Genomic DNA, 25,464 nt, shown 5'->3' with positions numbered 1-25,464 from the left:
GCGGCCCGGCGACCGCGCAACCATAGTCGCGGAGGAGTTGCTGCCGTCCTCAGGAAAAACGCCGTATGAACATTCGAAAGTTGCCAAATTCCTCCCAATAAAATATATATTTTTCACGATAGCTATTCATAATTGAATCGGTGAGTTTGAAAACACACAAACTCGGAAAAAAAAATTGTTCAGGAAACGCCTAAAACTGCGCAGCGGGCGAAAAAGTTAGTTTAAGAAAAAACATTTTTGGTGCCAAAGGACAAGTACTTAGAGACTTTGTAAAGCACAAAGTTAAAATCAATGCACCATGTTTGATGACAGAGAATTAAGCGTTTAAAAATTTCCTAGTTGGTGTGTTTTCGTTCTCACCGACTTTCAGATACTGATTTTTCATAGTCTGCCCTGAAAAATTCATATTTTTCTACCTGAATAACGCTTGAATATTTATATAACTTGTTGGTACAAGGTATACTGAACCGAAAAAAGAAAACCATAAAATCGGATGGTCACCCGTTTCCCTTGAAATAGCCAAAAATTGGTATGTCCAATGAAATACTTCGCTTCTTCCCTTTTCCCGTCGCTGTTTTGAGCACTTCCAATTGCAATTTTGAAATTTCCTTTTGCGTGCAGATGCTTCTATCCATAAGTGTTACTAAACCGTAAAAAAGTGAAAATCGAAAAAAACCCGAGTCGGTGTGTTTTCGAACTCACTGATTCAATTATCCATACAATTTTCAGTTACTGTAGATAAAATTGCGCATAAAATTATCTAAAAAATTGAAACAAAAATATATTTAAGTTTCCAAAGAAAAAAAATCGTAATTTACGGGAGTAAATTTGGCACCGTCCAACGGCACATACGACGTTCTTCCTTAGTACGGCGCACGGCATAGTCGCGGAGGAGTCTAGCACAATCCGAACAACTCCCCCGCTTTTTTCACGTCAAAAGGGCCTTGCCTGGTCGTCTCCGCCTTGAATAGTGTCATATACACGTAATTTTTCCATGCTTTCCGTGTTCAAGGAAGGCGAGAGCACGCTAATGAAATGCAAAGTGGGTTTCTTTTTTCATCCTTTGTCAGCTCAGGCAGTTTAGTCTACTCTAACCGTTGAAGTGTAGATTTTTCAAGAAATTCCGGCGCATTGTCAATTTAAGAAGGTGAACTGATTAGTAGACTCCATTTTCTCGTTCAGTACTCGATTTTAAATGACCGGTCCATCAAGTTAGAAGGGAGCAGGTGACTTTAATTTCTCACAGATTTTGTCGTCACCTCCGGTTGTTACACTTCCAAATTCTCCATCAGTTTGATTTTGTCTGAAAAATCCGGCTTTCTTAAAAGATCACTTTTCCTGAAAAGTGATGCACCATGGAGAGAATAAAAGGAATCACGTTTGGTTTTAGCAGCCATAAATGTATGCACTTATCTCCACAATATGCCTGAGAGAAGCCCCTGCTGCTTTTTACAACGAAGTTTCTTTGGTTATTAATCAAATTGGAAAATAAACTCTTCAAGGATAACAATCGATGCAATTTTGGATTAATATCAGTCATACATACACTACGATCTACAGTCAACAAACTGTCCATCATATATGATCAGGTGAAAATAGCATTGATTTTGTTTCTCACTTTTTTCACTAATGAAATCCAAAAATTATACTAAACATTATTAATACCGGATGCTAGGACTTGGTGAATTTTTGGGCGGCCGCTCTCTTTTTGTGCCTTAGTATCTTGATTCATTTTGAGAGGAAAGCTCCGCACTCTTAAAAGATGACTGTCATTCTTAACATGTTCTAGCGCCTTCAATTTCGTATGATACTGCGCAACACATCTGTTGTGAAACAGTTGCTTGAGGCGCCGTGGTATGCTGCGGCGGCGAGGCGGGAGACCGACAGGCCAGCGCATTGGCGCCTACAAACCTAAGTGGATACTTCAAGCATTGCGCAATGCGTGAAGTTTCCACTTAGGTTTGTAGGCGCCAGTGCGCATTTAGTGCCGGCAGCAAGCCGCTCCGCTGTGTGTTAGGCTCTAATATTTAAACCCACAGCAGCAAACAATCGAAATCTGCAGAGGGAAGTATTTGTTTTAAATGCGGTAAAAACAGTCTAATCAGCAGAAATGCGTTTTTTGGCACTTGCATTTTAATACATATCATCTATTTCAAATTTTTCCTGAGACTGACCTCTGTCACCCTCGTTATAAAATTTGGAATTTTAATTATCTATGGAAGCATTCCACAATATTTTTCAAAAAGTTACTTGCTAAATTTTGGTCTCATTTTTGTGCTAGAGTCAAGCGTAAAGGTGCACTCCAAAACAATACGTCAGACCCCGAGCATGACAGGTTGAAATTTTGACGAGCTTTCGCTCGTAACCTCATTTTCCGACATACAAGCCTCAAGTTGTCACAACTTTGGGTTATTAGTTTGACATTTTTGGGCGTTTTTTGGGTGAAATGTAGGTTTGACACCTCTTTCAACTTTTGCGCAAAAAATCTAGTTCCTAGTTTTTTGGCACCAAAGTCCCGTTTGCCGTATACTGTGAGGTTCCGTAACTAATCTGACGTAACATCTTTTGGGATGAGCCCCGGTATCCGTATGGATCCATGGTTTTTGAGGTTCACAAGAAAATATTTGTGCGTCTTTTCGACAAAAAAGTGACGACATAGATTCACCTCGCATAATTGCGTCCATTTTATCCATGAATAAAGAACGACTCGAATATACTCGAATTCGTGCGGAACGGAAAACTAGTTCACGCCATGATAATGAAAAAAACATTACATATAGAGACAGTGCGAAATTTAAAAATAAAAGATGCAACAACTGAATACACGGCGGTGCACAGTGAGGTTGCGCATGACATTATTGAGTCCTCTTCTTAATATTTTTCTTCCTCTACGAGTGACTAGGGCATAGACTTTTATGTCAGACCATCTAGGACCATCTAGTGACAAGCTCATTAAATCAAATCGTATAAATATTATAAAAAGCAAAAATCATTAAACTAAAAGGACTCGTCAAATTAATAAAAACAGCAACAATTCAATCATCCTTAGGAGAGGAGAGCCGGCTTTCTACCCATTTCTTAGGCGGTCGTCCAGGACGAACCCAAAAGGGTTGTCCGGTCTTAGAAATTTTAGCTCGTCCCTCTTCATCTATTAGGTCAACATGCTCCGACCACATCCTTGTTCTTACACAAATTTTATAGTAATACTACAAATTTTGATTTTTACTCCTCCGCTGCGAAAAAACTTCGGTCATATGAACCGAATGCACAGGGTTCAATATCAGCCGTATTGCTCGGTTCATGTAACCACTCTTTCGGTTTTGAGAACGACATCCTCGCCTCATGCAAACCAACATTCAAACCGAAAAAACTAACGACAAAGCTCGGTTGCACGAACCGAAGATATGGTTCCCAGAACCGAGTGAGCGGTCGCATGAACCGAACAATTCGACCGATATTGAACACCGTAGATTCGGTTCATATGACCGAAGTTTTTTCCCAGGGTCGTATCATAAACTCTAAGGGGTGCTTTTTTATGTAAACTTAACGAGAAACCCAATGGAACCACTTTTAAACGTCTACGTTTCAAAGGACCACTAGACAAGGTACGAATTTCAGCATTCTGATACATGTTTCTTAATCAAAATTTTACGTTAAACACGATGCACACAACGAAAATTACCGAAATTAACTCCTTACGAAGATATTTAATGATTCTTAATGCCTGAATTCAAACCACCCGCTCATGAAAACTCAATGCTCTACGTGATTCACATCGCGCGCCAAACGTTATCATGACAGTCTCTACGATATACAAATCTGGCAACCTCAATCTTGACACTTTGGCTCAGCTATAGCAAATTGCTCATAGTTTGAACAACACATGGTGGGACATGAACACTACTCGATTGAGAAGCTTGCTGAAACCGTTGTAGTGCGCGATTTGACTCACGTAGAGCTTTGAGTTTCTTGTGAGCGGGCAGTTCAAATTCCTCGTAACCAATGTGAAATAAAAACGTTAATATCTTCATTAGTAGTTGATTTCAGTAATTTTCGTTGCACGAATCTTGTTCTACGTAAAATTCTGGTTAAGAAACATGAATCAGATTGCTTAAATTCGTACCTTGTCTAGTGGTCCATTAATGAATTTTAAAGTTTTCACATCCTGTTCGACTCCTTGCGCACCACCGTGCGGCGTGTAAAAAAAGCTTAAAAATGAATTGGAATCGGGCACGAAAAACATGACACGAGACGATGATGAACGTTGATGAATAACGGCGGGCGTCGAGCGGGGGTTTTTTGCCACCGGTGAATTGACTGATGATGCGAGCTCCCTGTTTCGCGTTCCGAACACCGTGTTTGTCTTTTCGCCGTGTTCGCCCGGTTGGTGTTGGTTGCGGCCTCGCGCTACGTGCTCGTGTGATGCTCTGTGTGTCTTTCGGAGGATGTACGTCATGTGCGATTTCAGGTTGCCATGCCTGCCACGCCGCGGCCGAAAATATCTAAAAAAAAATCATCCCTGAACTTAATTGGCGGTTTTCCAGTCTATAAAGCGGGACTGTCCACAACCGGTGTTGCAAAATTTCAATGAAAGATAAAATGGATTGCACTTTGCAAAAAGGAGCCGAGCGCATTTCAATATCGCTAAGATTGTGCAACTTTGTTTGCCTCGCAAATATGCACAGATTATCTAAACTAATTTTATCTTTACACCCGAGAAACTATGACTTAAAGACGAAAATTACCTTGGTGAATTTAATTTTTTGCATAATTTCAGTAATTTTATTGAATGAAAATAAGATACGCAATCTTAGGAACATTGGTATGCTCTTGGTTCCTTTTTTGAAAATGCAATCCAAATGGTGAAATTATTCATGAAATGTTTGATAGATTAAAAAAATCGGATGCATGCATGGTCTATTGCTCTCAAGATGTGTCTGTGTAATTACGATCAATTCAGATGTGAAATTGCACAAAAATCACGATGCTTTAAAATGCTGCCCAAAATGCTTCACAACGATCGATATGTTAAATATTACGAAATCATGAAGTTTTCGAATAATCGGGATCTGATAGCTCGGTACATTTTCGCATTTTTAAGAAAAATCACTAGAATACGAATACACAAATCAGAGATCCTTTTTTTTAATTTATCAAAAATCTGTGTTTTCCCGTCATATTTTAGTGTATTTTCTTGTGCGATTTTACTTATAACTATCATGACCCACAAATTTCGAGGTTTAGAGAATGTTAAACCCCGTTATCATGTTAATCCAGTTTGGGTGACGTATAATTTTTAACAGTGTAAGAAATGATCCACACAACACGAAGTTAGAAATGAAAACCTGGAATAGATGTTAGTATTTATTTACCAATCGCTCGATTCGCCATTTCTCCAGCGTATAGACAGCATGAGCTCCCAGAAATTGGAACAATGGTATCAGAAATGGCGTGTTCTCTATGCATTAACCTCGACGGGCTCAATTCTGTGTCAAGTTGAAGTCTACTCAGCTGGCTATACTGCCTTGATAGCGAAGAGAGCAGTAAAGCAGTGAGTTTCAAATTTTCGAAATCATCTTTCTTTTAAAATTCGTCTAATCTCTTTGTGATGAAATAACTGAAATAGAAAAAACAGCAAAATTCATGAATTTCAGCGAATTGTATGAGAACGAGACAAATGAGATAGCCGTAAGTGCACAAAAAATGACGTAGTTCCAGGCAAAACAGCAGTGAGTGACATTATTTTTCCCGAATGTCAATGCAAACAGTGCTTTCAAGTAAAAAGTCGCCCTCTTCTGCCAATTTATAACCTGAAAATGTATTTCTCGTGTGTCAAAAACGCAACCACAATAGTATGCAGAGAACAGCACTTACGGCTGTCCTGCCTAACACTAGCCCAGCAGGAAAAAGAAAAATAGCTTCTTTATGTAATTGAAAAAAATAAAATCGGTCGATTTTTAATCATCCAAATGATTTCTAAGAGTCCCTCGGATGATTAGTGGCAATTTTACAAAGGAAGGCTTCTCTCAATACAATTTTCCGGTCAGACGTTTCTGAGCCCGTTCCCAAAACTTCACTTTGCACTCACTACTCACTGCGCTATCACGGCAGTATATCTCTACACTGAAAAAAAAATATCGGTGCATTTACAAAGAAAAGGGTAAAATTACCAAGAATTCAGGGTTCCATTTGATCCCAGTTTTTTCTTGGTAAAATTACCATTTTTGGAATTGGTACTTTTACCGAGAAATCTTGGTAAAATTATTGAACTTTCTCGGTAATTTTACTGGACCTTGGTAAAAACGCCAATATTTTTTATCGACTGTCGTAGAATTACCGAGATAAAATGGCAAAGTTACCGGGAATTGATTACCAATAAAAATGGTATTCTTACTTGAAAAGAACAGTAAAAATACCGGTTTTTAGGTAAGCTTACCAGTTTGTCTTGGTAAAATTACCAATAATTGGTAAAAAAAGTGAGATGGTAAAGGTACCAACGGACCTTGGTAAAAACGCCGAGAATTTTTTTTCAGTGCTCTCAATACAATTTTCCGGTCAGACGTTTCTGAGCCCGTTCTCAAAACTCCACTTTGCACTTACTGCTCACTGCGCTATCACGGCAGTATATCTCTAGTGTGCGGACCCATTTAGCTCGTTCGAGGAAGCGACGAGGTAGGGATTTGACAACACACCCGATGTATTGACGCAGCGTGTTTTATTCCGTAGTCACCCGATCGGTGGAAACACGAAGTTTACAGATGCCACCCGCCGTGCAGTAATTAGTTATTGTCCCCGTGATCGATCGCTCCGAACATGTCACTTGAGAGTGAGAGCTAATGCACCATCTAATTATGGCAATCTCATTTAATAGCCCCTCTCCCGTCTGCCTTTTTTCAGATCACCCCCCTCCCTACACTCATTTCATCTGCTGCTCTTTTGCATACTGTGCGGGTACGTTGCCAAACCGGCTTTGACATTCGCAGTTTTCAAGATGTTTGTAAACTGAAAAAAAATTCTCGGCGTTTTTACCAAGGTCCGTTGGTACCTTTACCATCTCACTTTTTTTTACCAATCATTGGTAATTTTACCAAGGCAGACTGGTAAACTTACCTAAAAACCGGTATTTTTACTGGGTTTTTTTTCAGGTAAAAATACCACTTTTATTGGTAATCAATTCCCGGCAACTTTGCCATTTTATCTCGGTAATTCTACCACAGTCGATACAAAATATTGGCGTTTTTACCGGGGTCCAGTAAAATTACCGAGAGAGTTCAATAATTTTACCGAGATTTCTCGATAAAATTACCAATGCCATAAATGGTCATTTTACCGAGAAAAAACTGGAATCAAATAGAACCCTGAATTCTTGGCAATTTTACCCTTTTCTTAGTGAATACACCGATATTTTTTTTCAGTGTAGGTGGTTTGCATGCACGATTTGGCAACAGGACGCTGCGCCGGCAAAAAATTAGACTACGAATCCGTTTTAATGTCCGCGCGTTGAAAAATAGGACATCCAGCCTCGCGTCCGAGGACGTAGGGCCGGCGACAGGACGGGGGATTGAAGGGATTTTGGTTTGGGGGGGAGGGTTCACAACTTACCCGACGCCACAAAAATAAATTGCCGAGGGATTTTCTCCCGGGATGCTATTACTTCTTCGGACCAAGATCCGGGCCGCGGAAATAGACATTTTTTAAGGGATTTCTTGTTGCTGCTTTTTTTTAAATGGTCCTTATTTTGAGACTTTTGTCCTCGATAATTTCCAAGAGAAAGACTTCCCGGTTATCCCTCGACCCCCATATCGACTGACCGAACTAATCTATCCTTTTTACCTAATTGTATAGCATTAAGAAAATTAGTCGTGTATCTGCACTGATAGATTCGAAGAAAGACTCACGTGCAATATTCCAGGACTGACATCATAAATGACTCATCGGTTGCGTGCGTTGCAAGGTATCGATTGCTCTGTTATTTAAACCTATGGAAAAGGATCGATAAACAGGCTGTCCGCAACGAAATACCTCAATAATAATTGATTCTTTAGCTAGATAGACAGCTAGATATGGAGAAATATCGATAATATCGATATTTCTCCATTATACCATTATTTTTCCATTTTTTCGATTATGATTATCGATTATTATCGATCATTGACGCCTCGCCACTATGACTCATGAATTTAAAAGAGGTCAAGCCTGGAATGAGAGCAAGGCTCGAGGGAAAACAGCAGGAATCATTTCTGAAAAGGAACCAAGACTCCATTAAACTACCAGAAACTTGGGTATTTTTAATCCGTGTATAAACGAATCACACTTGGATTACAGTGTAGTAAAAATGTTGCTTAGCTCCATAATTATCTAAAAAGAATTCCCAGAACAGCATTTTTTTTTGCTTTTCACTAAAAAATTGCCAACTTTCAAGGAAAATAATTAAGTAAATTTTATTCCTGTATACACATTGAGTATTTTAAAAAAAAGAAGAAGAATTCCCACAATTTTGAAAACACTGTAATCGCGATGGCTCCTTTTTGGTAGATGCGATTCACGTGTGTCTCATTTGTTTGATTTATTTATCATATGAGGTCAGTCTAACGAAACGGTTACATCTGCAAAAATTTGACAGGAAAAAAGTTCTATCTACCTGAGGCCACCGTCAAGGCTGTTTTAGTTTTCATTTCCATTAGCTCCTACACCCTGTGAATTTCCTCTCTTTTTGTCTCACAGTTTTTCGAAATCCTGTCGTGCTGTTTTAAAGTTTCAATATTTAGCTGAACCGACGCACACAGATTAGCTCAGCTCTTTGTTTTAAGACTGGTCTTCAAAGCGTAAAAATCCGTTTACCCTTAACTTTTTTTTTAAAATTAAGTAAGACCGCATTTTGATTTTGTAACTGCGTATTATTCAAGTAACTGTGACGGACCTCAAAGCTATTATAAATGAACTCATTATTTTTTCATTTCCACTTCTTTGTGTGCCTTCAATTTTACTGTCTTTCCGTTTCTTCTTTGCGAAAGTGTGCCACGAGTTTTCTGCAACTTTTTATAAATGTCGGAACGCCCAGAGGAAGACAAGATACGACGGTCATTTAAATATTAGGCGCTTGGATTAACAGTAATTACATTCCTGTCTTGCCGGCGGCGTCTTTGTCAGCCGCAGACTTTACGTTTTTACAGATTTTTTGCACGCGGCTGTAGGCACGAGGATTTAATCGCGAGCTGCTGAAATATGGATGTAGGCTTGCGAAATTGTGGTAAAATACACGTTTTGACCGATTAAAAGGAATGTGATTGAGGATTTGCGGATCAACATTGATAGTTTTGATCACTTCCAGTAACTTGTTTGGCGCAAGCACTATATTTAGTTTGCCTGATCAGTTTTTTAAAGCGAGTAATTCGAGATGGGGATAATTTTGATGAATTTTAGCAAGAGAAAAGGATAAAAATTTTGAGGAACAGAACTTTCTCATTAACAGAGCACACACAACAAAGCGTCCAAAACCTTGAATTCCCCCCCCCCCTAAAAAAAAACCACTTTAATATATATGTTATAAGTTTTATTTCAAATGCGGTAGAAATTCAAAGCTTGCCAAGTTCTAGCAGGTGTCGCTAAGATTGTGCATGCGTTTTTGTCATTCAACAGGAATCCATTGGCCCGAGAAAAACAATTATTGTACAGCGAAAAATAAACCATGAAGAGATATTTCCAATTGAAAATCGATGGTTGTCACCAGAAAAGTTTTTTCCCCAGTGAAGAGCTAGTCGTAATATCATAGCAACACCTGATGCCTTTAACCAAGTTCTGAATCGTTCCTCTCTTTCTTCACTGAATGATAAGTCCCGGTTTTTTATACATTGACACCCTCTTTCTCCCTCTCTGTCTTTCAGATACTATTCCTTACCGTCTTAAATATTTTAGCGGATTTTAAGTTTAATCCTCCGCTAGTTTATGCATTTTGCATATCTTCTAATTATTCTTTATTATGTTGTTCCAGGTAAGTGTCATAAAGGATGTCTCGACGTTTTGAGCGAGTTCGTGTTCAGTAAGTTTTGTTTCAATGATCATTCAAAATTGTATTCAACTTCTTGCTTCAATTTCATTCTCGTAAAAGTCGCAAGCATAAATTGCAGATTGGTGATCTTCAAAGGGGAAAGAGACCTAACTTAACAAAAATTCAATGTATTTCCCATGAAACCGGATCATATAGGCGCGTTCCTTGAGTAGTTTTGGGCAACAACCGGTAGAAAATGCTAAAATCGATGATATTGCGTTTCCAATTTTGTATTTCAAAAAATATAGTTACGAGGGTATTATATTCAAATCTATCTTATAGCCAAGACACGAAATTTCTGGATTATGAAGCAATATTACACACTTCATTGGAACAGTTTTTTTTTTAAACTGCTCGTTTCATCTTTTGTAGGACACCCGCCGAGAATTCTCCGTGAAAATCTCTGAATCTGATTGACTAGTCTCTTCTCCCGTTTACAATCACACATCCTTGATTCTCAGACGAAAAGACGCAACTGTATCTCAATATTGAAAAGTTCTTACTTGCAGAATGAATTCCCGGAAGAAACCTGTCGGACTTTTGTGACTAAAAATTTCAGCGATTTTTCATCTGATCGCACGCAAAAGCCAGCAACATTTTGGCCAGAAATTGCACAGGCATATCATTTTTGTAAAAAATAGAATTTTTGCAGTTAATTGAGCAGGCTTGAAACGAAGTCACGCTCCTTCATTTCGCGGAAACGAGGATATTTTAAAATACCATAGGCTCAGCCACCGAAGAATTTTCCCAAGTTCTAGAAAGAAATTTTCCCCCATATCGGACGCTCAGCACTCGGCAGTTGTTGACACCGTCTATTCTACTGGGCCTCCTTTCATTCAACCGTGGGACCTGCGCTTCCAGTTTGCCAGATCGCACGACAAAATCACCGATTTACACCGAACAAACCCCTCGCTGATAGTTCGAATACGGACAATCTGAGCACAATCTGTCAATGGCCGGATTATTTATTGCGTATTTGTACTCTCGTCCGGGTTCGAGCCGTCATTTTTCATTCATTTGCCACCCGTCCAGCATCCGGCTCTATTGTGCGCCTTCAGCGCCGCCGGCACGCAACCTACCACACACGGCCGCGTATTCCTTGCGGGTCTCCCGGTTGCCGGCGTTTTATCCGTCGCGTTTCGCGTTTATGCGGCGTGGATTTTCGCTCGAGTTGGAGAGGCTGGTTCCGATTCGTCTTTATTAAACTTGACCACCGGTGCCGGACAGTTAATGAATGACCACTCGAACATGGCTGCGCTGGACTCGTGTTTTCGTAATTTTTGACGGATGACACTGAAAAAAAAGTATGACAATCCCAACTATACTCCTGGCTGATTTTGGCGCCACATAAACAGGGTGTATAGCATCAGAAAAAACCGAAAAAATCGGAAAATATCAGGAGATTTGGCCGATTAGGAGAACATCAGGAAAATATCAGGAAAATCGGAAAAATCGGACCTTTTATCAGGAATTTTTCATACGCGAATCCCTCAGCGGAGAAAGTCTTACTGCTTTTTGCCTACCGTGCCAGGAGTCGAGAAAAATCAGGAAAATATCAGGAATTTTCAAAATGAAAAATTCAGGAATTTTTTTTACAATATCAGGAAAAATTAGGAAATTATCAGGATTTTTCAAAATTAAAAAATATTAGACACCCTGATAAAAGAGTAGTTTTACTAGCCAAATGTATGGTTGATTCAACCACACTTTCGGCAGACTCTACCGTACCTCTGACTGGTGCAACTACGCTTACATCTGGCGCCAAAATCAGCCAGGAGTATAGTTGGGATTGTGATATTTTTTTCCCCCGTGGGGATATAAAGGCCACGAGATTTTGACACCAGCGCGTTACCAAAAATTGCAACAACTATTGTAACCGTTCAGACTCAAAATGTTCCTAAATATCCAGCAATTGAATTTAAACGAACTGAACGATTTCACTGATTCGGCAACATTTTTCCAATTTGCAAAACAATAGAATTGTGAGCGTACGCTAGTGCTCAAAAATTGACTCATCCCTGAAAAAACACGGGGAAATCTACAATATCATATCAGAGAACAGTATTTCTTTTATTATTTTTTGGTAACGGCACCTTTTCTGCCGATTTTTTAACCTTGAACTGTGTGGTTAAAAATAAAACCTTGCAAACTTGCAGATCAAAGCATATACAGCTGTTCTGCTGAAAATGAAATAAATAATAAATTACCTTTTTTCATGATCTAAGGTAGATTTCTTAAGCGGTTTGACTCAATTACGTAACAATTTTTTTTTTTTTTTTTTTTTTTTTTTTTTTTTTTTTTTTATTAGTGGGAAGTTTGAATTAGGAGTTACATTCACTAATTTTCACTGTAAAAATCGTGTTCTCCGTGCAATTTGATGAGAAAATTTAGGTACGTCATATTGCTAAAACTCGCACCTTGTCTAGTGGTTCAGTTGAAGACTCAATATGGACACTCTCCTGGAGGGCGGTCCCAAACAGGGTGGCAAAATTTCATAAAAATTAAAATATTGAAATTTCACGTGAAATATTTCATGAAATTCTAGGAATTTATGAAAGACATTGAAAAATACCGGTGTCCCCTCACGTTTCGCAAAATTAAAAAATTGTGACTTTCTTCTATTTTTGTGTGTTTGAGTGCGGATTGCATACCCTAACTCCTAGAAAATATGAAATATTTCACAGCCTCGTGAAATTTCATGAAATATTTCACTGAAATTTCCAATCTTTCATTTCTTTCTTACGTTTCGTGCTACCCTGGTCCCAAACATGTTATTTCTCAACCGAGACTTGGGGACTAAACTTTAGAATAATCTCGCTTCTGTCTTATGTATACGACGATTCAATTATGAGAGATCTTAACTTAGTCTTGGCCGCACACGGCAGGAGCACAAGAAAGAGTGTTTAAATAAAATTGCTATAATAACCAGAAACTAGAATTGCATTTTAAGCGTCCTCTAAGCCGTGAACTCGAGAGGCTCCCCAGCGGAGAACGAGGCGATGTGGGCGAGTAAAATCTGGCTTTGTCCGTTTGTTTGTGGAATTATTTCACGGTTAAGTGAGTAAATGCGAAATTTCCCCAGATCCCCGTTTCCTTATTAATAGAATGTCCCCGCAATATCCCGATCCCCGGCGAGTTTTTCTAATCCGAGCCCTCGCAAACTTTCAAACTGAGACGGATGATTCGCGTCGGGTCAAACAACTTTCCGGGACGCCGGAACTTTTCCCCTTTTCCTTCGCTCGTAATTTCTTTCTCATTATTTCCCGCTTATCCTTTATTCCCCTTTGATTTATTCGATCGTGCTCGATTTGATAAAACAAACGGCCGCGCCGACCTAGGATTGAAAAATTTGACTTTTTAACCTCACCCATGAATTGTCAGGACAGCGTTTTCTTTCCCCTTTTACACTTTTCCTTTATATAGGAACCCGGAAAATTAAAGAGCACTAGAAAAAAAACACATTGGATCTAGAGTCCAGACTCTTGAAAACATTGACAAGAAAAAATACTCTTGATTAAATCAGATTTATGCTTAAATCAAAAGGGAATCCGCTCAAATTAAGAGGCTTGGTTCTTGACTTAAGTTAAAATCCAATTGAATCAAGAGTACTTTTTCTTGAGTCCGGACTCAAGATCCTATATGATTTTTTTCCAGTGAGAGTCAAAATGAATCCATGATTAGTTCATGACACGCTCAAAAAAGGTATCCATCATAGTTTACCGGAACCAAATTCACTGATAGAAGTTGGCGTGATAGTCGAACTACATTTTTCATAATGGATTTTCGAATTTTGAAAATTCGAGTTAAAAAAATACCCCCCCCCCCATGCCACCCAAGTTCCCCCAAAAATCGATGGTAAAGGAGCCGAGACGGCATATTAGGCTGCGTCCGTCATCTTCGATTTTCATAGTTAGGAGATTGGACTGAAAATTCAAGTTCCACGTCAAAACATACCCTTAGATACCGAGTTACAAAACATTCGATCTGGTAGGCGACGATACAATATTTTAGGCTACTTCCGCCATTCTGAATTTGTGAATTTTGAAAATTTGACAAGAAATTCGAAATTCTAATCATAACATACCATTTTAATCCAAGTTTCACGAAAAACAATCGGACAGGAGCCAAAATGGCATGTATATACCACATCTACGAGCTGTTAAAAATTCACACAAAACTTCGAAAAAAAAGTTTAATGAGTTTCCTCGTGAGAAAATAATATTCCAGAACGTTCAAATAAATATTTTGTCTTTGCTTTCATGGAATTTGTCCGAGTTTATTTTTATGACCGGCCACAAAGATCGGGAACCGATGGAAACAGCGTCCGCTTGGGTTCAGTTAGGTCACGCAACTAAACTAGCTTCACGGATATCCTGGAAGTATCACTCGAATTGAAGGCGCCTTAATCTTCGATCTGCACACACCATTTCTACATCATTCGATCGAAAGAACTTTCTAGACTCATCATCTCTTTCAGTGCATTACAGGCAACCACGCGGCAGAAAAAAAGAGGAGTGGATAGTTTGATGTTGCCAAATTTTTTATGATAAATGGATTTTCCGAGAAACTCGAGTAATTTCATTCTCAATCATGCGCGTCGTCCCGGAAATAAGTTCAAACGAAAACAGAAAAAGAAAATCTGTAAAAAAAAACGTTAAAAACCAACTAAGCTCAGCTCTCTGGCGCGTTGTAAATTTTTGGATTTAATTCATTAAAACTTGAGAAAAGTGGGTTTTCAGGAACGTTCAAATGAATATTACGTCTTTGCTTTCATCGAATTTGTCCGAGTTTATTTTTTTGACCGGCCACAAAGCTCGGGAACCGATGGAAACAGCGTCCACTTGGGTTCAGTTAGGTCACGCAACTAAACTAGCTTCACGGATATCCTGGAAGTATCACTCGAATTGAAGGCGCCTTAATCTTCGATCTGCACACACCATTTCTACATCATTCGATCGAAAGAACTTTCTAGACTCATCATCTCTTTCAGTACAATACAGGCAACCATGCGGCAGAAAAAAATCAGGCGTGTATAGTTTGATGTTGCCAAATTATGATAAATGGATTTTTCGAGAAACTCGAGTAATTTCATTCTCAATCATGCGCGTCGTCCCGGAAATAAGTTCAAACGAAAACAGAAAAAGAAAATCTGTAAAGAACGTTGAGAATCAACTAAGCTCAGCTCTCTGGCGCGTAGAAATTTTTGGATTTAATTCATTAAAACTTGAGAAAAGTGGGTTTTCAGGAACGTTCAAATGAATATTTCGTCTTTGCTTTCATCGAATTTGTCCGAGTTTATTTTTTTGACCGGCCACAAAGCTCGGGAACCGATGGAAACAGCGTTCGCTTGGGTTCAGTTAGGTCACGCAACTAAACTAGCTTCACGGATATCCTGGAAGTATCACTCGAATTGAAGGCGCCTTAATCTTCGATCTGCACACACCATTTCTACATCATCCGATCGAAAGAACTTTCTAGACTCATCATCTCTTTCAGTACATTACAGGCAACCATGCGGCAGAAAAAAATCAGGCGTGTATAGTTTGATGTTGCCAAATTTCTTATGATAAATGGATTTTCCGAGAAACTCGAGTAATTTCATTCTCAATCATGCGCGTTGTCCAGAAAATAAGTTCACCTTTTTAATGTCTCCCAAACTAAAACAGAGAAAGAAAATCTGTAAAAGACGTTTCAACTCAACTACGCTCAGCTGTCCGGCGCGTTACAGATTTTTAGATTGAATTCATTAAAACTGGAGAAAAGTGGTTTTTTTGAACCTCCCTCCCCACCGCGCGGGTCCAAAATTTGACGGAGCTACCGTATCCATCGCTATATACTGGTTTTGTGAAGGTTGAAAATCAATTTAACATGAGGAAAGACTTTTGTCAGCTAGAAAATAGCAGGCATGATTCGATTTACTTCGATAATAATTAGTGGGTCTGGACTGCAGCACATTGAAATGATTAGCTAAATTTGGTCAAGACGTAGAGTTGTAACGCTGAATTTAGTTTCGGTGTCTGAATTGCGCTCTATTATTCGGTCTTTCACCAAGAAATACGACCATAGCTGCTTAGATTCAGGATAATTTAAATTATAGATGTTATAAAAGCAGCATATTTTTACAAATAATGTATCTTTGACGAAATTTCTTTGAGAACGGGTGGGATGATGTGAAGGCTCATGAAAAATTCAGTCAGCAAGAGAGAGTTAACGTCGATGATTTGGTTAACCTTGGTTCGGCTGCAGCCGATATTAGTGTAAATACGGTCAATCCTGCTGTTTCCTGGGTGGAAAATATTCTTTCTTATATGTTGTTTATGATGTTCAACCATTTCTTAACCAAATTTTTCGCGATGAAAGATAAATGCAGCAGCTCATTTGCTGATGACCCTCCGTGAAATTTTGGACCCCTTGCGAAAGGGGGGGTGGGTTCAGAGAAACCCACTTTTCTCCAGTTCTAATAAATTTAAAAAATAACGTGTTAGAATGCCGAGGCGTTTTAACGCTTTTTGCAGATTTTCCCTATTCATTTTGGTCTTGGAGATATTAATAAAGTAAACTTACTTTCTGGATAACCCTCGTATATAATTCGCAGTGACGTGAATTTTTGGAATATTATTCATATTTTCCGCTGATGTACATTAAGTTTTATTCCCAGAGGTATCGTTGAACATTTTGTTTATACTTTAGAAAAATGTCGAGAAAACCTTCCACCACTTTTTGAGACCGTCCAATCGCTGCAACACTCTACTATTCTAGAATTCTATTGGCAGGTTGAAATCAAAAAGCGCTCCCTATTGGCTGAGCGCTTGGTAAAAATGACTTTGAGGACGAGGTTTTAACCACGAGTGACTGTAAATTAAGGTCAAATGGTGATATTAAAATTGAGGATTGCAATGAACACACCTCAGTTTACGTGGTTAATGACAAACTCCTGGATGCAACTATTCGTGTCTCACGGATGTCCAAATTGCCTATTCAAAAAATGAAGGCGCCTTTCATTTTGCCGGCGCTTCCAACAATTTCGCACAGCTGAAGCTCAAATGTCTTGCTTCAAAACCGTTCAAATCCGAAGAAGTGAAAACTCCGTTGTATGTATTGCAGAAAAGATGTCTTAAAGGTCATACGTATATTTTAGTTTTTTAATTTTACATTGAAAAGATAAGCACGCATTCTAGTTCGTTCCGAAAAGTGCCAGACTCCAAGGTTCAAAAAAAAAAAAAAAAAACATACGAGTGTTTTTCCGATGCAGGAGTGAAAAGTTTATTTTCTGTGCTCCCAGGTTATTTTCGGGCATCTCGAGACCGGCATATTCACGAGGAAAAATCAAAGCAATCACACGAAATATTTTCATGCGGAAATGGAGCAGCTGCGTTTATGACGAGATATATTTTGATCCTAACAGATTACCGAGCAGAAAAAGTAATCCCTCAATAATGATATTGATACTCTACTTATTTCTCCCCCCCCCTCTCCCACTGGATTTTCAATGGAAATCCCCACCTTGCCCTGATCTTTTTATTTTCAATATCTTATGCGCTTTTACCGGATTTAGGAGCTGAATTACGGCGCAGAAACACAGGTTTCTACGAGCGAGCCTTCTCTCGCCCGGGAAAGAATGACTGGTTAAAAATTGTCGGGTGAATGATGGTGGGTGGTAATTAGCGAAGATTTGGGACGACTCAAGCTGTGAAAAGCGCCACTTCAATGGCGCCCCCACCACCAGCCGCACCTTCCCGCGAGGCGCAGTCAAAGACTAGTCTTTGAAAGAGCCGCCCCTAAGAGCCAGTCTTAATGCTGTCACTCAAGGCTTCTGAGCCCGCTGACGTCACAAGACGCTTGACGTGATAGCCGACTCGGAATCCGGCGCGCAAATCGCCATCTTATCCGGATTTTTCCATCAGGCTCTTGCACACGCCACGGAGTTTCCATCGTTGAGCCGTACACAAAAGTAAAAAATGAATACATCCATCCTGACATCAAGTTTCTCAGCATGATATTGAGAGGAATTCCCTGGCAGCAGGACGATGTAAAATTCATCCCGAAATTTACAGCATGTCCCCAACTGCGTACTAAAAACAACACGTTAACAAAGCCATTACCATTCTCAATGGTGGACTCCATCGGCATCGATGAACTTTTACTGCCCACCAATACGATTGATCGTATCTCGTTTTATGGTGTCACATCACACCAGAGAGAGAGGGTGTTAGGCAGATTTACGAGGTGCCTTCACCGCCTAATTTATTGACAGCATGCCCCATCTGTCGCACAGAGGGGAAACTCTCTATGAAAATTTAGGACCTGCCAAATTTCTGTCAATGAAATACAATTTTTTTTAAAATAATTTAAGCATATTTTCCTTTGAATATTTTACCAAATTTCATTCTAATTTTAATTTAACGTGGCCAGAAATTTCAAAGGGTAATATTCAAAATTTCTCTTGAGGAGGAATATTTTATTACAGGAAATTTGGCAATGTCCGATTGTTCAAAGGCGATTGTTCCTTACTGATTAATTATTACCGCCAAGTTTGAGTATGTATTGAAGACTTGTGTATATTTTGTCCTCTGATCCGCGCTTACTCCAATAAAATCGAAGGCACACGCCTTCCATCTCAAGCTGAAAGGACATCTTATTTTCTAGTGGTCCATTTGCCTCTGAGCGTTTGGAGTCACGGTAAAAACACAAGTTTAACATAAGTTTGCTACGATTTTTTTAGCAGAGTGTTCCACATACATTTCTCACGGAATGAAGCTGAAAAGATCTTTTGTAATATTTTTAAAACGATGAAATGTTTCAGAGAAGTTTCTTTCAATTGGACGTATTTCTGTCAAACGGAACTATGTGCATTAACTCATGAGCTCTGGGACCCATAAGAAGACATGCATACCAGGGCTCACGTCATAATGCACATAGTTCCGTTTGATAGAAATACGTCTAATTGTGGAAAAAAACCAAAACATCTCAGAAACGCCTATGTACGTTTGAGGAGCTTAAAATGCTTAGAGCTTAAAGTCATTTTTCAATCATTTCAAAACATTATTGAAACGTCCGGATACATTTCATTTAAACGCATTTAAAGTGTTAAAAACATTTTATATTTATTTTGAAGATATGCTTCAGTGGTTTTATAAAACCATGTTTGCAATATGAATGAAAAAATATCCCCTTTATAATTTTAACATTTACTTTTAAAAATGAAGTCTTCAAAACAAGTATCTGTATTTCTACATTTAAACCCAAAAATAAAAAAAAATATGTTATTAATATTTTAAAGAGGTTCTTTAAAACTACGGATACCCAGGTTGTTTTCTAAAATTGCTTAATACTAGTTGATAATTATTTCTTAAAAATTTGTTTTTCAAAGATTAAAATAAAATGTCTCCAAAACAAACTTTTTTCCAGTGTGTTATTAGGATGAACGATTTGAAAAAAAAATGACTTCTCAGCTGATAAAGCTGTAATTTGATAGATATTACCACAGGAATCTTAACCGCACCAGACGTAGCCTAATTTCTTCCTACTTTTTATTTTTCTACCAGAACTTTCCGCGGGACATTTTAATTTAACATTTTTGCAGCGGATTCTTTATAATACAGGAAAAGTTCACGGAAGGATTCAAAGAGGCATGTTTTTTTAGTTCTCTGTTAAAGAAAATAAACCATGAGAGGAAAGTGGGCAAAGTGAATCAACATCAATTTAAACAGGGATGAGGCTTAATTTTGCTCAACCCCGTCAAAAGTGCAATTATTTTTTGAACTTCTCGTAGGCGGTGGAATGAAAAATAAACCATCCCATTCTCACACGGCGTTCCATCGTCAGGCCGAATCTCAAGTTCTCATTTTAAGGGCTCATCTTTGCCAAGAGGATCCATCACTTGCCTTAAGGTTTGCCTTAAGGTTATTCCAGTTCTTAAAAGTAGTTGCGCAGGATAGTGAGTTAACTACCCTGAGCCTTTTTGCGGGTTCTCTCTCGCGTTTGATGAGTTCATAATTTCGAAAGAGGATAAGGGCGAGAGGTGGAAGGGGTAGGGACAAGAAGTTGACGGTTCCATCGTGCCAAGAGATGTGTGAAAGAGCTGCTCACGTGAAGCGCTTGAACTTTCGACTTTCGCAACTTTGTGCGATCGCTTGAGCGGTTAGCGGGCCGCGGGCATTGACGATTTGCCAGATCGCCTGCTCCTCACGAACTCATATCATGCGTCGATGATGTTTATTGAATGGGAAAGTTGCTCGTGAAAGTCAACATTCGACACAGGAGGGTACACAGTTGAAAGTCCGTGTCTGTGGTTACTTAGGGATACTTTGGATTACTTTGAGTTACTTCTTGAGTGCTTGGTTGATGGACCAAATTTTTGGTTACATTAATCGAGACTGTAGGTTGTCTGGACTGGAGAAAGTGTCATGCCTAACTCTTCCGTACTAAGGAAGAACACCATATAAACCTTCTGACATTGCCAAATTTCCTATGATAAAACACGAATTTCCTGGTAAACTTAAGAATATTTTTCTTCCAATTTTTCAGATAATTTTGTTCGCGATGCCACCTAGAGCTCCTGAAACTTTCAAAGCAAAATTTTCATAACTTTCCTTCAGAATGAACATTTCATCGAAGGAAATTTGGCAACTCTCAAATGTTCATACGGCGTTCCTCTTTAGTGCGGCAGAACTGACACTGCTCCATACAATTAGTGGCCAAGCGTGAATGATCGATTATTGACATTTTTCCTTTCAGAGCTATGGTAAAAGGTCGATTTTTAAGGGTTTCCTTGCGAACAACCTGTTTATTGATTCTTCTCTATGGGTTTACATGGCAGATATATCGATCTATCGCAAAGCACGGCACGCCACGGACTGAAACGTCTTGGAGCAACCTGGAGGTTTCGGTTAATTCGATAAAAAAAAATGTATTTGTTCAACCGAATCATTTCGGTTAATCTAACGGCGAGATAAGCAACACACTGTAAATATAAACATGGAAATTTTTAGCTGAAATTTTTAGCAACATTTGGTTCCATTTTTTCAGCTACTCGTCATTTTTCTCCAATTTTGAGATCGCAATTCTGTTGTCAGGAGACTAAAGCACTCATTTACCAATTTTAACAAAGAAGTTCAACGGAATAAAGGCGTGTTTTTTTAGAGAGAAAACTTCGCATTCGATACTGATATCGAAACTGCACTCGAATGCGATATTTTCCCTCTAAAAAAACCACACTTTTATTACGTTGAATTTCTTTGTTAAAATTGGTAAGTGAGTGCTCTAGTATCCTGACAACAGAATTGCGATCTCAAAATTGGAGAAAAATGACAAATGACTGAAAAAATGAAACCAATAGATGCGATATATCGCATGCCGTTCTGACACAAAATATGGCGTCAATCGAATCACCTTAAATCAGAAAGGATTTCTTTTTATTTAAAAACCTGTCTTTTAGCGGGTGTCGAAAAATAATAATTCAAAAACCCAGCCCTAAAAGTCAACCATGATATAATCCGAAACCCCGACCATCGCAACTGACCCGCCGCGCTTTGCGTAGCTCGGAGACAGTTTTCGGTTAGGTGCTTAACGAAAACAATCAGAGGATGAATCTGCGAGAGAGCGACCCATATCCGTAACTTGTTTATGCGAAATTCCCAGAACCCAACCCCTGCCCCCCCCCCCCCGTAACCCCCCCCCCCCCCCCCACGGGCCCTGCGGCCGCAGACTCAGTAGCGGTGCAGCGAGGCGCATCCCCGAAGTTGTAAGCCGAGGCGGCGAGCACTGACAGGTCTGCAAATCTTGGCCTCAATTTGTTTGCGCCAAAGTTTACGGACTCCACTGTGTAACTTATAATAGACGTCTTACGTAGTTTGTTGCTTTGTTTGAAGCGCGCGCCGCCGAGCTCTCGCCGACTCCCGGCCCCGATGAGTTCAGCCAAATTTCAGCCGAATTTCAGTCGAATTTCAGTTCGGAGGGTCGATCGGACGGCGCACATTGGATCGAGTCAATGGGAAAGGTCCGACATGATTTATAAACTTTTTAGAAGCGTATATCTTCATTGATATAAAATGTTGATGTTTTAAGGTGATTCGATGGACGCCATATTTTGTGTCAGAACGACATGCGATATACCGCATCAGTTGGTTCCATTTTTTCAACTACTTGTCATTCTCCTTGAATTTTGAGATCGCAATTATGTTGTTAGGAGACCAAAGAATACACTTTCCAATTTTGACAAACAAATTCAATGTAATAAATGCGCGGTTTTTTTCGAGGAAAAATATAGCCGTCGATACTGGTATCGGAACTGCACTCGAATGCGATATTTTTCCTCTGAAAAACCCACGCCTTTATTACGTTGAATTTCTTTGTCAAAATTGGTAGGTGAATTCTTTAGTCTACTGACAACAGAATCGCGATCTCAAAATTCGAGAAAAATGACGAGTAGCTGAAAACATGGAACTAATTGATGCGATATATCGCATGCCGTTCTGACACAAAGTATGGCGTCCATCAAATCACCTTAAAAGTAGTTTCGTTGGTTTTCTCGTTATATTTTCTACACAAAGCACACCTTAAAATTAAAATTTTAACGAGATAAACGTAAAATTTTACAGTTTTTGTCAAAAATTTATTGTCCAACGTGTTCCAAAGACTCGTTCCACCGTGCGGCGACTCAATCTGCCGTACTAAGGAAGAACGTCGTATGAGCCATCAGGCGTGGCCAAATTCCCTTCAATAAATCTTAAATTTTCAGGAAAAGTTGTGAGTGTTTCTCCTCCGCCGAGTTTCTAGAGGTTTTCATGCGTAATTTGACGTATAAAGTCTGAGAATTTCAAAGAAAAATTGTCATAACTTTCCTCAAAAATGAATTTTTTCCTAAAGGCAATTTGACAACATTCGAATGCTCATACGGCGTTTTTACTTAGCACGAAGCAATCTCGCTAACGGGGAAGTTTAGTTGCTGTGGGCGACGATCGGGTCGGCAAAGAACCGCATTAGAACCAAACCGCGAGTTATTCTTGTAAAGCTACGCAATCTTAGGTGCGGTTGTAGAAATTTCCAACTCATGACTTGAGACCAACGTTCAGGTTTAGTTTCTGGCCGATATTTTAAGGCATTAATCGAATGGACCACTAGACAAGGTACGAATTAGGATTCGTAGGATTCGAAAACGTAAAGGATTCTGATACGTGTTTCTTAACCAAAATTTTACGCAAAACACGATTCGCGCAACGAAAATGACTGAAACCAACTCCTAACGCAGATATTAAAGTTTTTATTTCACATTGGTTACGAGGAATTTGAACTGCCCGCTCACAAGAAACTGAAAGCTCTACGTGAGTCAAATCGCGCACTAACGGTTTCAGCAATCTTCTCAATCGAGCAATGTTCAATTCCCATCATCGAGCAATATTCATTTCCCACCATGTGTTTTTCAAACTATATGTAATTTGCTATGGCTGAGCCAAAACGTCAAGATTGCGGTTGCCTGATTTTCATATCGCAGAGACTGTCATGATAAACGTTTAGCGCGTGATGTGAATCACGTAGAGCATGGAGTTTTCATGAGCGGGTGGTTTGAATTCACGCAATGAATTTTTGAATATCTTCGTAAGGAGTTGATTTCGGTCATTTTAGTTGTGCGCATCGTGTTCTACGTGCAATTTTGGTTAAGAAGCATGTATCAGAATGCTGAAATTCGTACCTTGTCTACAGGGTCGGATTAAGGGGGTGGCCACATGGGCCGCGGCCCATGGCGGTAAAATGTGGGGGGGGCGGCAAATTTCGCAAACTTTTTGACTGTATGTATCAAAAAAAGAGAGAAAAAAATCGGATTCAGAAAATAAATTATTAACGAGAAAAGGCGACAAAATCTCTCATTTCCTGGGAGTTAAAGTATAGTAGTTTCTAATTTTGTCGTCTTTCGGTGATACAATACACAACACCTTTAATTAGTCGAATTAAGAGAGAAACCAAACACGCATTTGACCTGGAGTGGAGCGGCGGCGCGGCGGTCGGCATGAAGCGCATAGCGCCTACAAGACTGCATGAATACTTCACGCATTGCGTCAAACACACTGCGGTCAGCAGCAGGTGGCTTGAAACGCATAGCGCCTACAAGACTACATGAATACTTCACGCATTGCGCCAAACAGTGCGGTCAGCAGCGGTCGGCGTGAAACGCATAGCGCCTACAAGACTGCATGAATACTTCACGCATTGCGCTAACACAGTGCGGTCGGCGCAGCAGCGGAAGTTGAAATTATTAATCACACTTATGTTTGTTCTTTCACAATTTTTTCGTTCGTTTTTTATAAATGGAAGGCCTTGTCCAAATAGGGATGGCTCTTAGCAAGGCGAGCTTTTGCGAATTAGGTCAGAATTACTAAGCCAATCGCACAACTCTTTGGCCATGAGTCATCATCAGACAAATCTGAGCATTGGCTTCCGCGAGTAACTTACACTTTGCGGGAGAGCAGTGAGATGGCTCTAAGTTACTCATCAAACATCATAAAACAAGCAGTAACGTTGTTGACCTCCAAATTTAAGTTTCCCCTCACTTGCTTACAATGCTTCGATTATTATTGCGGGGCTCGTGAAATATAAGCAAAAAGGAACCAGCGCGATTGCAGTGTTGTAAAAATGTTGCTTCTTCATTATTATCGGTAAAATCTCTCAAAATAGCAAGTAGTTGTTCCTTCTCATGAACAAATTTGTAATGTTAAAGGAAAACAATTGTGTAAATTTTAATAGTGTACATTAATGTTAAGTATTTTCCAAATAAAATAAGTTGCACGATTTTGAAAACACCGGAATCGCGCTGGTACCTTCGTGCTAAATGTATTCCATGTTATCTCTGGTTGCTCCATTGAGTCAAATATTGATCTCAATTTTTTTCAGTTTAGCGGCTTACCAGCATCGTCGTTTTAAGGGAAAACGTCGTATGAGCCTTCAAGCGTTGCCCAATTTTCTTTAGTAAATCACGAATTTTCGGCAAAATTTGTAAATATTTTTCTTCCAAATTTCAGATAACTTTGTTCCTAATTTTACTTAAAATTCCTGCAAATTTCAAGAAAAAATATCCATAGCTTTCCTCCAAAATAAACGTTTAATCGAAGGGAATTTGGCAATTCTCGAATGTTCCTATGTCGTTCTTCTCTAGCACGACAGAGCAGACGAATACCGCCTTCAATTTTTTGTTTATGCAACCCGGATAATCATCGAGCAGGAATGGTTGCGTCTCGCCTCTAGCTTTATCGCCACGTCTTCACTCGGGCTAACCGCTGTTAGACGGGAACGCTCTCGGAAACTTTGAGTCGCTTCAGTTTCGTTAATTTTCCAACCTCGTTTCACAGCACTTGGGTCGTGGTAACTCGAGACGATTAAGTGAGGAGACGTTGCGGTCTTGCAAGCACCTCTCATCTCATCCT

General features: G+C 39.4%; 2 protein-coding genes across 2 annotated transcripts in view; one reads left to right on the top strand and one right to left on the bottom strand.

Annotated features, from left to right (window-relative positions):
- LOC109038362 (uncharacterized) overlaps window positions 1-25,464 on the top strand; it is a 378,939-nt gene that overhangs the window by 267,222 nt on the left and 86,253 nt on the right. The gene's annotated exons all lie outside the window — the stretch shown is intronic.
- Window positions 1,319-25,464, bottom strand: part of LOC140225315 (uncharacterized) — an 82,119-nt gene continuing 57,973 nt past the window's right edge. Inside the window, exons 3-4 of the mRNA XM_072303803.1 lie at window positions 5,373-5,617; window positions 1,319-4,502 (exon numbers count right to left, since the gene is read on the bottom strand). Coding sequence (XP_072159904.1) covers window positions 5,595-5,617 — 23 coding nt within the window. The 3' untranslated portion in view covers window positions 1,319-4,502; window positions 5,373-5,594. The remainder of the gene's footprint in view (window positions 4,503-5,372; window positions 5,618-25,464) is intronic.

This window comes from Bemisia tabaci, chromosome 8 (assembly GCF_918797505.1).
Source record: "Bemisia tabaci chromosome 8, PGI_BMITA_v3".
Lineage (NCBI taxonomy): Eukaryota > Metazoa > Arthropoda > Insecta > Hemiptera > Aleyrodidae > Bemisia > Bemisia tabaci.
The sequence above is the reverse complement of the archived record's forward strand: the minus strand, read 5'-3'. Positions and strand labels throughout refer to the sequence as shown.